This window comes from Poeciliopsis prolifica, unplaced genomic scaffold (genome assembly GCF_027474105.1).
Source record: "Poeciliopsis prolifica strain line A6 unplaced genomic scaffold, Auburn_PproV2 SCAFFOLD005, whole genome shotgun sequence".
NCBI classification, from domain to species: Eukaryota; Metazoa; Chordata; class Actinopteri; order Cyprinodontiformes; family Poeciliidae; genus Poeciliopsis; species Poeciliopsis prolifica.
In genome coordinates, this window is record NW_026562380.1 from 39,856 (window position 1) to 54,113 (window position 14,258).

General features: G+C 38.6%; 1 protein-coding gene across 1 annotated transcript in view; it reads left to right on the forward strand.

Moving 5' to 3' along the window:
- Nucleotides 1-14,258, forward strand: part of LOC129359536 (DNA nucleotidylexotransferase-like) — a 53,409-nt gene that overhangs the window by 9,194 nt on the left and 29,957 nt on the right. Inside the window, exon 6 of the mRNA XM_055029159.1 lies at nucleotides 6,583-6,685. Coding sequence (XP_054885134.1) covers nucleotides 6,583-6,685 — 103 coding nt within the window. The remainder of the gene's footprint in view (nucleotides 1-6,582; nucleotides 6,686-14,258) is intronic.

Sequence of the window (14,258 nt, forward strand, 5' to 3'; positions counted from 1 at the left end):
CGGGGGTGAGAGAGCTGCAACAACTTAGCTGATGACCTTTAATGCTGTCTGGGCTACAAACATAATATACACTTTCTCCTCTTTCCTCCATAAACCTTAGAAAGGTTCATGTTTCATATTCTGGTTTTCCCGCTTGGCCGAAAATGACTTCAGATTGAGCATTACATGTAAATAAAGCAACTTGCTTAGTCTACGTCTCAAATTATGACAATCACTAAATAATAATAGGATGCTGTCACCATCCATTCATATAAATATCTGTAGTTTTTTTTTTCTCAATCCTTTAAGGGATCCATGATGACGGAGGAAGATCACAGAGTTGGCTGAAGAAGCAGGTGTTTCGCTGCTGCTGCTACTTTCAGCTTTGTAAATGAAACAATGATATCTCTGGTCAGACTTGGGGATCCATTAAGTACTTAATAAGCTTTGGGTCTGGTCTTTGTTCGAATGTAAACGGCAGTAGTTCCGCTGGTTCTACGACCGCAGAGCTCCGTTAGCATTTAAGATCTTCCATCACTGCTTGTCTGGTGTTTCTCCCAGAGTTTTTTGCTCTTTGGCCGGGCGTTTTGTCATAAACTGGATTTGTGGATAAAAACTGTCAGCACGGCATTTATTTTTAGCTCATTATGGTAACGTCACCTGTTTTAGCTTTTGTCAGTTTTGCTCTTACAAATGACTCAAAGTCTTCTGGAGAGAAATGTTGAGAGCATAAATGTAGGGCCTTTGGAAGATTGGTTCGGTTCTTTCCCACTGCACTCTTCTGTTTTTTTACACGTAGGATGCGATCCAGAATTTTCTTTTTAATTGCAGCCAACAGTGACACTGTGTGGCATTATCTAAAATTACACCAGCCAAGCACAGAATGGTTAGCCTTCCTGTGATTACTCTATATATTCCAGTACAGAATGGACCAAAAATACATCTTCAGCCCATATTATATTATATTTTTCACCTCCATCGGGTGAAAAATATAACAAAGATGTACATTTTTTGAATTAATTGTGAATTTTGTTGTGTCAGAAACAGCAATTTTTCAGCTTATAGGAAAATTGCAACATATTTAGGCCACCATGTTCAACTAATCCTGATTCACTTTAAAGTGTGGTAAATTCTGAAACACTGAATTTCTATTTACACTCTTAACATTCACATTTTCATCATAACATCTGTTCTGCAGTACACACAAAGAAAGTTTACAGCTTTTTCAAATTAATACCACATCAAACGCTGCCAGAGGAGGGAAAAAGTAAACATCCCTAATCTACAGAAGGACAGATGACAGCTGGAGAGATATCTGATTATGTAAATAATGGCTCCTCTATGAGGGAGTGTTGTAAAATGAGCTGAGGAAAGTGATTAGCACATCATGGATAGTTAACATCAAGAATGAAGGGGAGGAACCACTTACGATTTATGGGCCAGCAGCTCTCTGCAGAGCGTAAAGGGGCCTGTGAGTGAGACGTTATGGATTTAAACTCGACCAGATGAAGCACCCGTTTACCTCGCGTTAGATTTATGCAGACTTGAGGAGCAACATGAGACTTCATTGGAGCCATGCAGAGATGTAGCTGAAAAGTAATGATTTTTACTCCATCAGTCGCTAATTTAGCATGTTCTTGGTCAAAAGGAGACGATGTCTGGAATAGTTCAAACGCTCCGAGCTGCACCACTAATAATCGTCTGATTCTGTGCAGTGGGATATCTTTTTGAGCACACTGTCAAATCTTGATTTAATAACCTATAATTTGAGACTCTCATTAGCTTTGTGGCCAATAGCCCTTGTCAAAACTTACAAGTACAGTATAGCTCCTCGGATAGATATTTTCGGCTCTATCGCGTCTTTTATCTCTGGATAAGATGCACAGAAAATAACTCTGCTCCCAAAAGTTTTGCAAAATAAGGGCTGTACTTCATAGGCTGGAGTTGTCATGTACTTCAGAGGAAAGCAGCATGGCGGGGATTTGTTGATGCCACTGACATTAGGCTTATTGAAAGGACAGCTGTGGAAGGCGGGTGACAAGCCTTAAAAGCGGTTTTGTTAGGGTGGGGGGGGATTAAAAATAGATTAGGCGTGAAAATGCAGCTTCTACCAGCACTCTGCGTGAAAAGGCTCGCACAGTGTCAGTGGAGCGCTGTATTTATTTCAGCATGTTGCCAGCGATTCCCTGCTGTGGATCTTGTGTAACATCAGATTGTCTGGAATATTAACTCAAAGTGACACTGATGAGGGGGGGCTGGTGGTATCTGCTCTCCAAAGCCTCAAACAGGGGCTGATTCTTATGCTTTGTTTGCCTGCAACAGCAGCTCAGATAAGGATTCCTTATCGGCTTAATTCATGGTGTCGTGATTGTTCAGCCCAACTCTATCATCAGCTCACAGGAGGGGAGAGCAAAACAAGATGTCTGGTCTTAATGTATGAGCCAAAGTGTCTCTATGGCTTCATGTTGCATCCATAAAATCAGACAGAGCCGGAGTCAACATATTGCTCCTGGTGATTTAGCTTCTTGAGCGCGTTCCCAGGGAATGTTGGACTCTGCCAGGTCTGATTGCTGCTCTTGTTTGTGGTGTTGAGCCAGGACTTGAGTCAGCTCTTACCCGTGAGGTCATGGTTCACAGTAACGATTCCCCGAATGATTCAGGTTTTTAAAGAGAAAACTTCAAGACGTTAAATATCAAAGTCAAATTTCTTTGAGGTCATTTATATGTAGCATTTTAGTAACAGATGAAGGTGACTTAAATACTTCCCCTTTAAGCCATTTCTCCATTGATACGTCATCATCAGCGTGTTACTCACAGTCGTTGTCGTAAATATGGGCATGAATGTTGGACCGTGGGTGGGAGCTGTGCTTGAGTTTGTGGTTTTGATGCTCCCAGTAATTTCATTTTGTCTTATAGAAATTCATTTCCGGCCCAAACATAATGAAAACAGACCCAAGATTTAGTGGAGGAACTATTCGACTCTGGACACCTGGGTTTCCAGCTTACACCTGTTACCTTGGTGATCACAATGCATTGAATAAAGATAGTTCTGATTTCTTTTTCTGGACCACCTACTGCTGAGTGCAGCTGAGCTCTCTCCCTGCTGCAGATGACTTCATTCTGTGGATTTTCCATCAGCTGCAGCAGCAGCAACACTTCCCACTTCTTTATTATTCATACATGTCGCCTTGTCGTCCATAGAAATTTGTAAATAGCTATGTATATTTTATAGGCCTAGTGCATACCTGTGAATAATTTAGCACTTTCCCTCACGCAATAAAAAAGTAGACATGCTGAATTCACACCAGGTGTTCAAAATGTTCTTCACTTCAGCTCCGTGTTGCACCACGTGCTGAGAAACACATGGCTGCTACTCTACACTCTGCGTCAGTGAACAAGCAGAACCTTTGTTTCAGCCAAGAATAAAGAGGAAAATATCTGCTCTGCTACAGAAACGTTGCAGTGTCACATCACGCTTCAGACGACGACTTCTAATGCAAGGATCTTAGCAAACTTAAAATAACACAAAACTAACTTACAAGTAACTTTTTTTAGCAAGATTTAGAAGCTTCTGTTGTGTAAATAATTCCTTAATATTGATGAAAAAGTTCTAATTCCTTTGGCGATTTATTTAACTAACAACAAAATGTGTTCCCATGTTGTAAGTCAATCAATATTGAGGAATTATTTACTTAAAACAATCTTTTACATCTTGCTAAAAAGTCACTTTTAAGTTAAAGTTAGATATTTACACTAGAAACTAGACCAACAATACTTGAGTTTTTTTGTTGTGTTTTTGCAGTGCAACATAAAAGGCTAAATCTTCAATGTACACCTGATATGTAAAAGAAAAAGGTATAAATTATTATATTTCACATGTCAGTAAACAACTTTAATAAAAAAAAGTAGCGAGGGAGAAGGAAAAGCCACACTATTAGTTAATCAACTGTCACTGTATTCAGACTCGTTGATAATCACAAAATAAACATCATGCATGAAAACATAAAACTGTAACACACTGAATGTTCTGTTCTTTTTGTGGAAAATGTTTGCTTGTTTTTTTGTTTTTTGTTTGGTGTTGAATCCACTAGTGGAGCTGTTGTCAAAACTAGCGGTTTTGAGTTGTTGTTCAGTGATTTTTCTGTTTGTTTTTCACTTTGCTGTTGCAAGATGCACTAAGTTAATAATCTTCAGGTTTGATTTGGTTAACAGAATTGTATAAATGTGTAAAATTTCGGGACGTAAACAATAGCTTGGAATGTGTATGCGTGAACAGACATTTTTAATATCTTAAGTTCAATAATATAGTTGCATTGACCTGACAGATTTTACTAAAAGAAGTTAAAATTTAATGCCACAGTGTCTTTTCTACAGATTAGTATTAAATATCACACAGAGATCAGGTTCTTGCAACATGAATGTTTATTTTTTTTCCAGATTTTCCTCCATTCATAAAGCACATTCAAGCTGCACACTTGAGTGAGTTTTGCCTGCACAGCAGAAGCCAGCAGTAAAAGTAATTTGCAACATTAGCACAATGTACGTGCTGGAAACATTAGAGGATCTAAATTAGAGGAATGATTCTCGCTCCACAGGAAGAAATCTTTAATCTTTAAAACAGTTAAATCCTACAAGGCAAATATCCTTCTAACTTCCAGGTGGAATAAATTTTCAAAAATAAAGGGCAGACATATCATATGTTTAGCTAAACTTTCCATTCTCTGCTTTTTTTTGCTTGTTTTTGTTTCTTTGTCGTTCTTTTTATGTCTCCTCCTTTGTTCATAGACAAAACTGATAACTCATGAGCTGCAAGCATAAGCAAAACAGCAGAAAAAAAAACTTGTGAAAATGATGATGTATGCCCTTTATCCTCCGCAGACTCATCCGGATGCTCCATTAATGCCGCCATAACTGTAAGGGCTCAAACTTTTCTTATTTCTGACTTGCTACCTGATTTAGCCGTGTGAACCTTTGAAGCTTTCGCCTGCAGCTATCCTCAACCTCTCTCCATTCCTTTAATGTCACTCACACTGACTGCCATCAGTCATTTGCCAGTGGCGTGAAGAAGAGATCAAACACAGAGCCTTGTGGATGCAGAAGCTTCTTTGGAGCCGTATCGCCCACAACATTCACTGACATTTTGCTTTGTTGTAGCAGTGACACTGGAGCATACTTCTGCAGGATTTCGCCTGTTGTTTATCAAAGGGTTTCTGTGGGAAAGCGTGTGTAATGTGTGTGCGCGAGGTGATGATCAGCCTGAAATGAATCTTTTTGTTTGTTTCTTTATGGCAGGAAGGGCCAAGTTGATGCGGACAAGTCCATCATGATGAGCTTTTTTCTCCCACACAAAATCCTCTGTTAAAGCTGCTATTTTTCTGCCATTTTACTTACAAAGAAGGAAAAACATCCTGTGAATTATTGTAGATCAATTCTATAAACGGTTTAGATTCAATTTTTATGTAATTATTCCTGAAACAGAACAGTTCTTGTACACTGTAAAACACTTTAGTCGTCTAATTCTTCTCTTCAATAAATTTAGCGAGTTTTAGATTTTGAACAAAAATGTGAGTTTGTGAAAAAGTACATTTACAGTAGTAAGTTGTATTTCCCAGAATGCTTAGCAGCATGTTGATCAGACTCTTGTGTTATTAAGGCAAATTTTTATTTTAATGCACTAAATGTTTCTGAGCTGAATTTTTGTTCAATTTGAAACAAGAATTTAAATTATTCTAAAGTAAAATAAGTTATTTTAACTTGACATTGTGAGTGAAAATAAATGAAAAATGTGTCTCTTTAGGTGAAATAATTGAGTTAAAACTCACAATTCAAGATTAATAAACTTCAAAAACAAAAAAAAGTTTTTTCTTAAAACAACCTCAGGAGCTTTAATTTCTGAGTTTTATCGCTCCTGACTCTTTATGGTTATCATTTTGTCCCCATTCAGTTTTTATTTGAATCATGGATTATATTCTGATTATGTCACAATTATGCTCTACTTTGTTGTTGATATTTAAATATATGACATTAAAGTTTGAATAAACTGAATAGATTTGATCTTTACTCTGTTGTTTTCACTGATTCCTGGTCAGATCAGATCTGTTGTGTATTCTGGTTTGGTCTTGTTTTGCTCAGATTCTCTGCTTGTTTAGTGACATTATTTTACATCTTCAGTTTTCACTGAATGCAACACATCATGACTCAAAATACAAACATAAATTATTCAAAATCTATTAAGCTTGGAGGGAATGTTTTTGGGTTTGCCCAAAGAAATGGAGGAATGAGTTCAGAGTTACTGATTCAGGTGCCAGATAGACGCTCCGATACACCTTTTGTGTGCGTTCTGTTCCTGTGGGGTTCTGCTGAGTTTTATCTGACATCTGTTCCTGGCAGATACAGTAATCCTGTCATGATAACCTTACAGGACTGAAACCTCCCTTCAGCACAGCTGTACTGATGGATAAAGCATCACTTCAAGCAGAAAAAATGTGAATTCTTAGTACAACAAGCAAACAAAATATTTCAAACTACTCTAATGCCTCCTGCCTGTTTCCTTTGAGGATCGAACAGTATATACTGTAACAAGACTTTGTGTTTTATTTTTAGGGGGAAGGACTTTGGCCACGATGTCGACTTTATAGTGACCACAATGGAGCTGGGAAAGGAGGAAAACCTTCTGATCAGCATCATCCAAAGTCTGAAAAAACAAGTAAGAGACGCTTTTACTTGCCTGCAAGGTTTGGGGATTTGTGGCCAAAAAAGCAACAGAAAAAGAAATCGTTATTTTCAGACGTTTACTATAAATTGCAAAGTGAAGTTTGAACATTACTGCTCATCTTAAAGTTTACTGTGTCACTTTAGGTATGCAAAGATTTATTTCGAGATATAAACAAGAAAAACAAAATTATAAACTAAAATCATATCTGTTTTTTTTTGTCATGGCCTCACCAAACACAGATGTGCCTAAAATTTATATTTGCATTTACTCATTTGTGCTATTTTTCACCTATATTTCTATACTTTGTAAAAATTACCTTCTTTTATTTCCTCTTAAATTGTATTACATTTTGACTTTGTTCTAAGTCCTTATTTGACTTCTTCCGTAATTTTACACCATGAGTTGTGAAACAAAAGCTTTTAATTAATCCATTAGTTTTTAGTAACTAAAAAATAAAATAAGTTGTAGGCAATTATCTTCAACTAAAACTTCTTGACCTCAATTACTATTCAACTCACACGACTGAAAATTACATTAAATGGCAGAAAGAAACTTTTCAATGAAGCTCTACTGTTTCAGCTTGTTTGAGTGAAATGTTTGGAAAGGTAAGACGTGGGCAAACAGAGATGTCAACACATTCGCTCCGTTTCTGGAACCTACATAAAATCTCTCCTCACAGCTCAGCAGATGAGGCAATGCATGAGCTTAGCCACAAATCTTTCAAACACATCCACAGACAAAGAGAAAGTCTTCAACACTGGACACATTCAAAAACACTGTTTCATTATCAACATGTACGCACTGCTGACTTTCCTTGAAGAGATGTTAAAAATTACTGTGATTTTCCTGCATTGTGTGCAGCGGCGACAGCTGCTCCTCAGCAGACACCCCCCGATTCTCCAGCTGTAAGAGCACATCTCAAACACTCTGGAAAAAAAAAACAACAACATATATATATATATATATGTATATATATACATATATATATATATATATATATATATATATATATAAAAAAAAAAAAAAAAATTCCCTTCTCACCCACCGCGGGTGGTTCTTATCCTCTGAGCTCGGGTCCTCTACCAGAGGCCTGGGAGCTTGAGGGTTCTGCGCAGTATCTTGGCTGTGCCAAGGACTGCACATTTCTGGACTGAGATGTCTGATGTTGTTCCTGGGATCTGTTGTAGCCACTGCTCCAGTTTGGGGGTTACTGCCCCGAGGCCCCGATGACCACAGGCACCACTGTGGTCTTCATCTTCCAGGCCCTCTCCAGTTCTTCCCTGAGGCCCTGGTATTTCTCCAGTTTCTCGTGCTCCTTTTTCCTGATGTTGCAATCACTTGGTATTGCTACATCTACCACAACGGCTTTCCTCTGATGTTTATCCACTACGACAATGTCTGGTTGGTTCGCCATTACCATTTTGTCTGTCTGGATCTGGAAGTCCCACAGGATCTTAGCTCTGGCGTTCTCCACCACCTTTGGGGGTGTTTCCCACTTTGATCTTGGGGTTTCCAGTCCATATTCTGCACAGATGTTTCTGTACACTATGCCTGCCACTTGGTTATGTCGCTCCATGTACGCTTTCCCTGCCAGTATCTTGCACCCTGCTGTGATGTGCTGGACTGTCTCAGGGGCCTCCTTGCACAACCTACACCTTGGGTCTTGTCTGGTGTGGTAGATCTGGGCCTCTATTGCTCTGGTGTTTAGGGCCTGTTCCTGGGCGGCCAGGATGAGGGCCTCTGTGCTGTCCTTGAGTCCAGCTTTTTCCAGCCATTGGTAGGATTTACTGATATCAGCCACTTGGGTTATTTGCTGGTGGTACATCCCATGTAGGGGTTTGTCCTCCCATGATGGTATCTCTGGCACCTCAACCTCCGTTCCCTGTTGTCTGAGACATTCACTGAGCACATTGTCTGTTGAGGCTTTGTCCCTGATGTATTTATGGATCTTAGTTGTTTCGTCCTGGACAGTGGTTCTCACACTCACTAGTCCTCTGCCTCCTTCCTTGCGGCTCGTGTACAGTCTCAGCGTGCTATATATATATGGTATATATATGGTATATATATATATATATATATATATATATATATATATATATATATATATATATATATATATATATATAAATCTCCCTCCGTGATGCAGATGTGTGAATAGTAATGTGCCAAAACACAAAAATCTAAAGCAGATTGTCAGCACCTGCTCTGGAGCATCTTCTGTGCTGATGTGTGAAAATGGGATTGAGTTTGTTAAGAATGTGTTCACAAGCCATGTCTGTCTGCCAAAAATAATACAGCGAAGCGCTGATCATGTTCGAAGCTCAAATCTTTGCTCCAGGCCTTTTTTTTTTTTTTTGTTATTTTCAAACCGAATAGCCAAGTTTTACCCCAGATTGTGTGAAAGTAACACAAAATCTAAAACTTTCACACAAAAAAAGAATTGAAAGCACCAGAACATACTTTCAAATATTCATTCAATCTCGCCTTTGAAGTTTAAAACATTTTTTAAAACTTTGTTGGAGTTTCTAAGAAGTGAAATGTTGGCCTCCATGTGATCATCTGCTATGAAATATTCAGAATTAGTTTTTATTAACAAAAACAAAGTCTGCCTTTTATCACTGAAAGAAGATTTCCAGGATTAGAGGAACTGCAAGATCTAGAGCACATGTGTCAAACTGGAGGCTCGAGGGCCAAATCTGACCCACTCATGTTTTTTATGTGGCCCTCAAAAGTCTAACAGGACATGCAAATAAAACCTTCAAGATAACAGCTCAAATATCGTTTTATTAATCAAATTTAATCAGTTTCTATCTGTAGACTCCCAATTTACACGAATGTGAAAATATATTTAATATTATTTTACTTACTTACTGCTGGCAGAAATAGATATCTATTCACATTCTGGCTGAAACCAGGATGATGGAGCACATCTCAACAGTTCTACAGTCCTTACCATGTAGTTCAGAGAACAGACTTTAAAAGCTGTTCTTAGTTTATAAATCACTGAATGGCTTAATTCTGGTTCTGGTTCTGCTGTGCATCCACAGAACCAGCATTCAGCTTCCATGCACCACAAATCTGGAACAAACTTCCAGAAAACTGCAAAACAGGCAAAACACTGAGTTCCTTTAAATCTAGACTAAAAATCCACCTGTTCAAAGTTGTTTTGAAACTTAATATATAAAACATTGATAAACATTCTGATGTGTGACGACAGCAAAATGTTTCAGTTGTTGAAAGTCCTACGACTTTGTGTTTTTGTAAAGCACTTTGAAATGCCTTGTAGCTGAAATGTGCTACACAAATAAGTTTGACTTGACTTAAGCGACAGGGACGGATTTTACCAGAGTTCACCTGGTTGCTCATGTTAAATGGAACTAAGCAATTTACAGCTATTGTAACTGACTCCCATTAAAGTTTCTTTTTGTTCATTTTACTTGAAGAAAATAACAAGAGTTGTGGTACTTAAGTTATCTGAAATTGAAAGAATTAAAGAAATGTGGCTGAATTTAATAATAGATAACATACAATTGGTTATTTCACAAACTTGCTGCGGAGTGTTTAAGGCCACAGATCGCTCTGGACACCCTTTAATGGAAAATGAATCCTTTAATCAAAAGTGGGCGAGATGGAAAGGTGGCTGAAAGGATGAAAGGAAAAAGAAGGAGAGCATGGATGTAAAAGGCAGGCAGCTGGTGAAAGCAGAGCCATTAGAAAACGATAAAGTGAGAAAATGTGTCAGCCAAAGATAAAACATGGAGAGTCACAGTGTTAATAGCAGGTTATGTTTACATGCACTTGATGTTTTAATTAATAGCGGCATTAAAATGACGACAATTACTTTCTTCTAATTTAACAATAATTTGCTAAATATCGTTGTGCCGCAGGGGTGTCTAATTTAAGCGCTGCATGGAAACACTTTCCTCTGTGCTGAGAACGGGACGTAATTGGAAATGAGCAAACAATGAGAATTTTTAAAAGACTTAAAGAATCTGTTGAAGGGATTTGACACAAATTGTGATTTTTTCTCTCATTTGTTACCATAAATTTTCAACTGGGTGGTCAGAAATTTTCAAAGAACAACAATAATCCAAAAGAGTTTTTGTTTGATTGCATAAAGAAGGAAGTTGCGCACACATCTTTTTGTTTTGTTACCTTCAGCGGTTCTTGGTGCAGCGCCCCCACAGGTGAGGAGAGGAACAGGATTTTCAATTAGTTTTGTTTTTGTAGCATTGATTTTTGATTACTTAGCTTGCAGGTATTGGTCATACCTACAGAACTGCCTCTCATGAGGTAACTTATGGTCTGATCCAAGTATTTTGCTCAAAAATCAAATTTCTTTTATTTGTTGCATCTGACTGACTTGTGTTGCTTTGTTTGTGTCGTAGCGACTGTGAACTGAATGAATCTGAGGCTTGTTTCTTGATGCTCGTGTGAAGGATTACCAGGTATTGTTGTTTTCATCTTGCCTTCGGGTGTTTTTCCAAGCCAGAGTGTCAAACTGGAGCAGAGAGCCTCCAAATCCTTACATAGACAAGCTTATGGTGGGATGTTCCCCTCGTGATGCTCTGCCTCGCGATGTTTGTGTTTGGCACATATTTTTGTTTTTTTTAAAAACAAGAAACGCATGGATTTGCAACCAAACAACTTAATTGTATTGCCTTCTCTTAACAGATCCGTGTATTGCTACATATTCTTTGTGTTTCTGTTGTCTGTAATTAAATTGTGACTAAACTCCAGTTAATGTTACTGGGTCTTGTGGGAGGACCGTCCAGTACAAATCCTGGAGTATTTGCTCACTACTGACTTTCTAATTTAATGTGGTTCCAGTTAAAACTTTTGTCTTTGTGAATATTTGTTTTCCATAATCCATTATTCTGCAGTTTGCACCTTCCTTGGCAAGTAGAACATAAAACAAGCACCATTTTTTGTCTTCTTTTTTTAGAATCTACTGTTTTGCCATCTTATTAAGCAGCTAATGATGTGTTGCTAATGTTAGATCCCATTCTATATGAAGACATAGCCGGTTCTAATTATTCCCAATGCTCCGGTATGGACAGGTGAGTGTGTGTCTTTTTCATATGTGATCTTTAAAATCAGTCCATAACCTGAAAAGAAGCTGGACTTAGAGGTAGTGGCGTTAACCCAGCATTAATCAGTGACAGTCGTTATTCATTCATCATAGCCTGATTCTAAATTTAGCTAAATTAATCATCAGTTATTTAATCATCATTTCAGAGCCCATTAAACAAAACTCTCCTTAACCAACTGACTCAGAATAATAAATCTTACATTGTTCAATTGTGACCTTGAAAGTTTGCTATAAATCTACTAATAACAGTAGTGAAGTATATTTTTGCCTTTGCATGTTTCCAATTGTTTGAGGGTGGAAGACCATCTTGCCATCACCCTAACTTTTACTTTCTACTTTTTACACAAAATTATTGTTAGATAATGAGATTTTAGTCTGCTCAGTTCTGAACATGTTGAGCTCCTTTCAGAATGAGCTCTTGTCACTTTAAATCCAAATAAGGCGCTGCTGGCCACGCCCCCAAACTCAATGTTTACTCTTGTAAATGAAAGTTGACGCAGACAGATACGTATAATTATACAACTGTACATCTTTGAAAAGCAGAAATGCAGCGTCATGCACAAACAACAAGAATGGTAAGTAAAGAATAAAACACTTGTCTTCCAGCAGCCATTGTGCAGCGCATACAGGGTTAAAACCAGCTTGAGCTCAGCTTGGGCTGCTAAGTAATGGGCTGGGCTTTGCTGGTGCCGGCAGTGACTTCTCGTTTGCGACGTTACATTTGGAAGCTCATATTTCAGACACCAAAAAAACCATGAACTTACTACCAAAAAAGATGCACTTGGGCTGTTTTCAGAAGAAGCCCAGATAGAAGAACAAAAAAGTTCAAAATGTTAATTTTGCATCATAGTTCCCTTTTCAATGCTATTTACAGCCAGAAGAAATATGTCGGTAAAATTTAAAGATGTCTCAAAATCACTTGATTCATTTTCCAAGACTTGGTCTCCAAGGAGCTTTATTTGACACAGATTCAGAGTTGTGTAGAGATGTACAGTGTGAAACGGAGCAGTGAGGACCAGGGTGAATTGTTCTCACTGAATGCTGTTCTATACATAGTTTGAGAGGGTTATAACAGGAGATAAGTGCTTCACAGACCTGCACTGTCTAGCTACTCTCATCTTTTTGCACTCATTGGGTTTAAAAATAAATCCCTCCATCTTTATTCTCTGTTTCAACCATTGTGCCTTGTGTCTGCACCCCACCAGAGGTCTATCCTTATGATAATTACCTCCTACTTACTGTCTGCTATCACTGGGAACTCACATCTTGCAGCCATTTCCATTCACTGTCGGGAGACAGAGCAAGGTGAAGGTGTGAAAGTGTGCGGATAAGCGAGGACAGCGAATTAGATGGATAGGGCAGGTGTTAAAAAGGCTTTCAGAGCCTAAGAAAGGACAGCGTGATACGACTGGAAGCTTTCTTCTCAGCGGGGCAGACAGAAAAGGGACGGGGAGAGAGGGACTGCTCTGCAGGGACGAGGACACGAGAGGTAGTGATTAAGTGGAGGTAGCAAAGGTTGACTTTAAGTCGTGTAACCTTGTCATCTGCAATCGAGCCTCCAGGGGCCGTCGTGTCTTCACTCAGGCCTTGTGTCATAGGCAGGCCTAACACATCCGCACCCCGTCCAGTCCAGCCTGAAGACAAAAATACTTCCATCTAAAAATGTCCTTGTAAAATGGGGTTCATCATTTTTACCTGCCTCCTTCTGATGCTGGCGTTCAGGAAGCATGACTTGGGGGCCGAGTCAAGGTCAGCCAGGAACATCTTTATCAGACGGATGAGTTTTAGCTTCACCCGGCTAATGGCAATCGATGTCCATATGATGCCGTCGATCATCGTTGTCTCTAAATGTTGTCCTCTGTGGAACTACAGTAACTTCTGATTCTCATCATTAACCGAGTTCACATGATTACGTGTATTTACATGATAAGTCATTAAAGAACATGGCGCGTCATCACCCAGTCATCTTCTTCTTGGTTTGTGGCAACATCACAATTCATGATGGGAAAATGTTTCCAATACAAAACCATGATGGGAAAATGTTTCCAATACAAAACCCACTTGAGCCTAGAACCAAAACTTTTATCAACAAGCGAGAATTTTTATTTTAATTTCCATAGATCCATTAAGAAAATTTATGATCAAAATATCAAATTGTGCAGTTGTATTGTCAATGGAAATGCAGCTCTTGCTCCTAGGTATTGAGATCTTGGTCTGGTCACTTCTGCCTATTCTGAGCTCCTTTCAGAATGAGACATTTTAGGGACTCTGTCGCTTTAAATCCAAATAAGCTTCTCTGCACTTGTGAAATTATGCAACCAAACATCTTTGAAAAGCAAACACAGCAAGCTGTTTCCTGATGGAAAGTCAAAAACAAACACTTGTCTTTTCCAGCAGCTTTTGTACAGTGGTAAAACCAGCTGACCACATGTGCTGGAGTTCTGCGTGGGTAGGTAGGTAATGGACTAGACT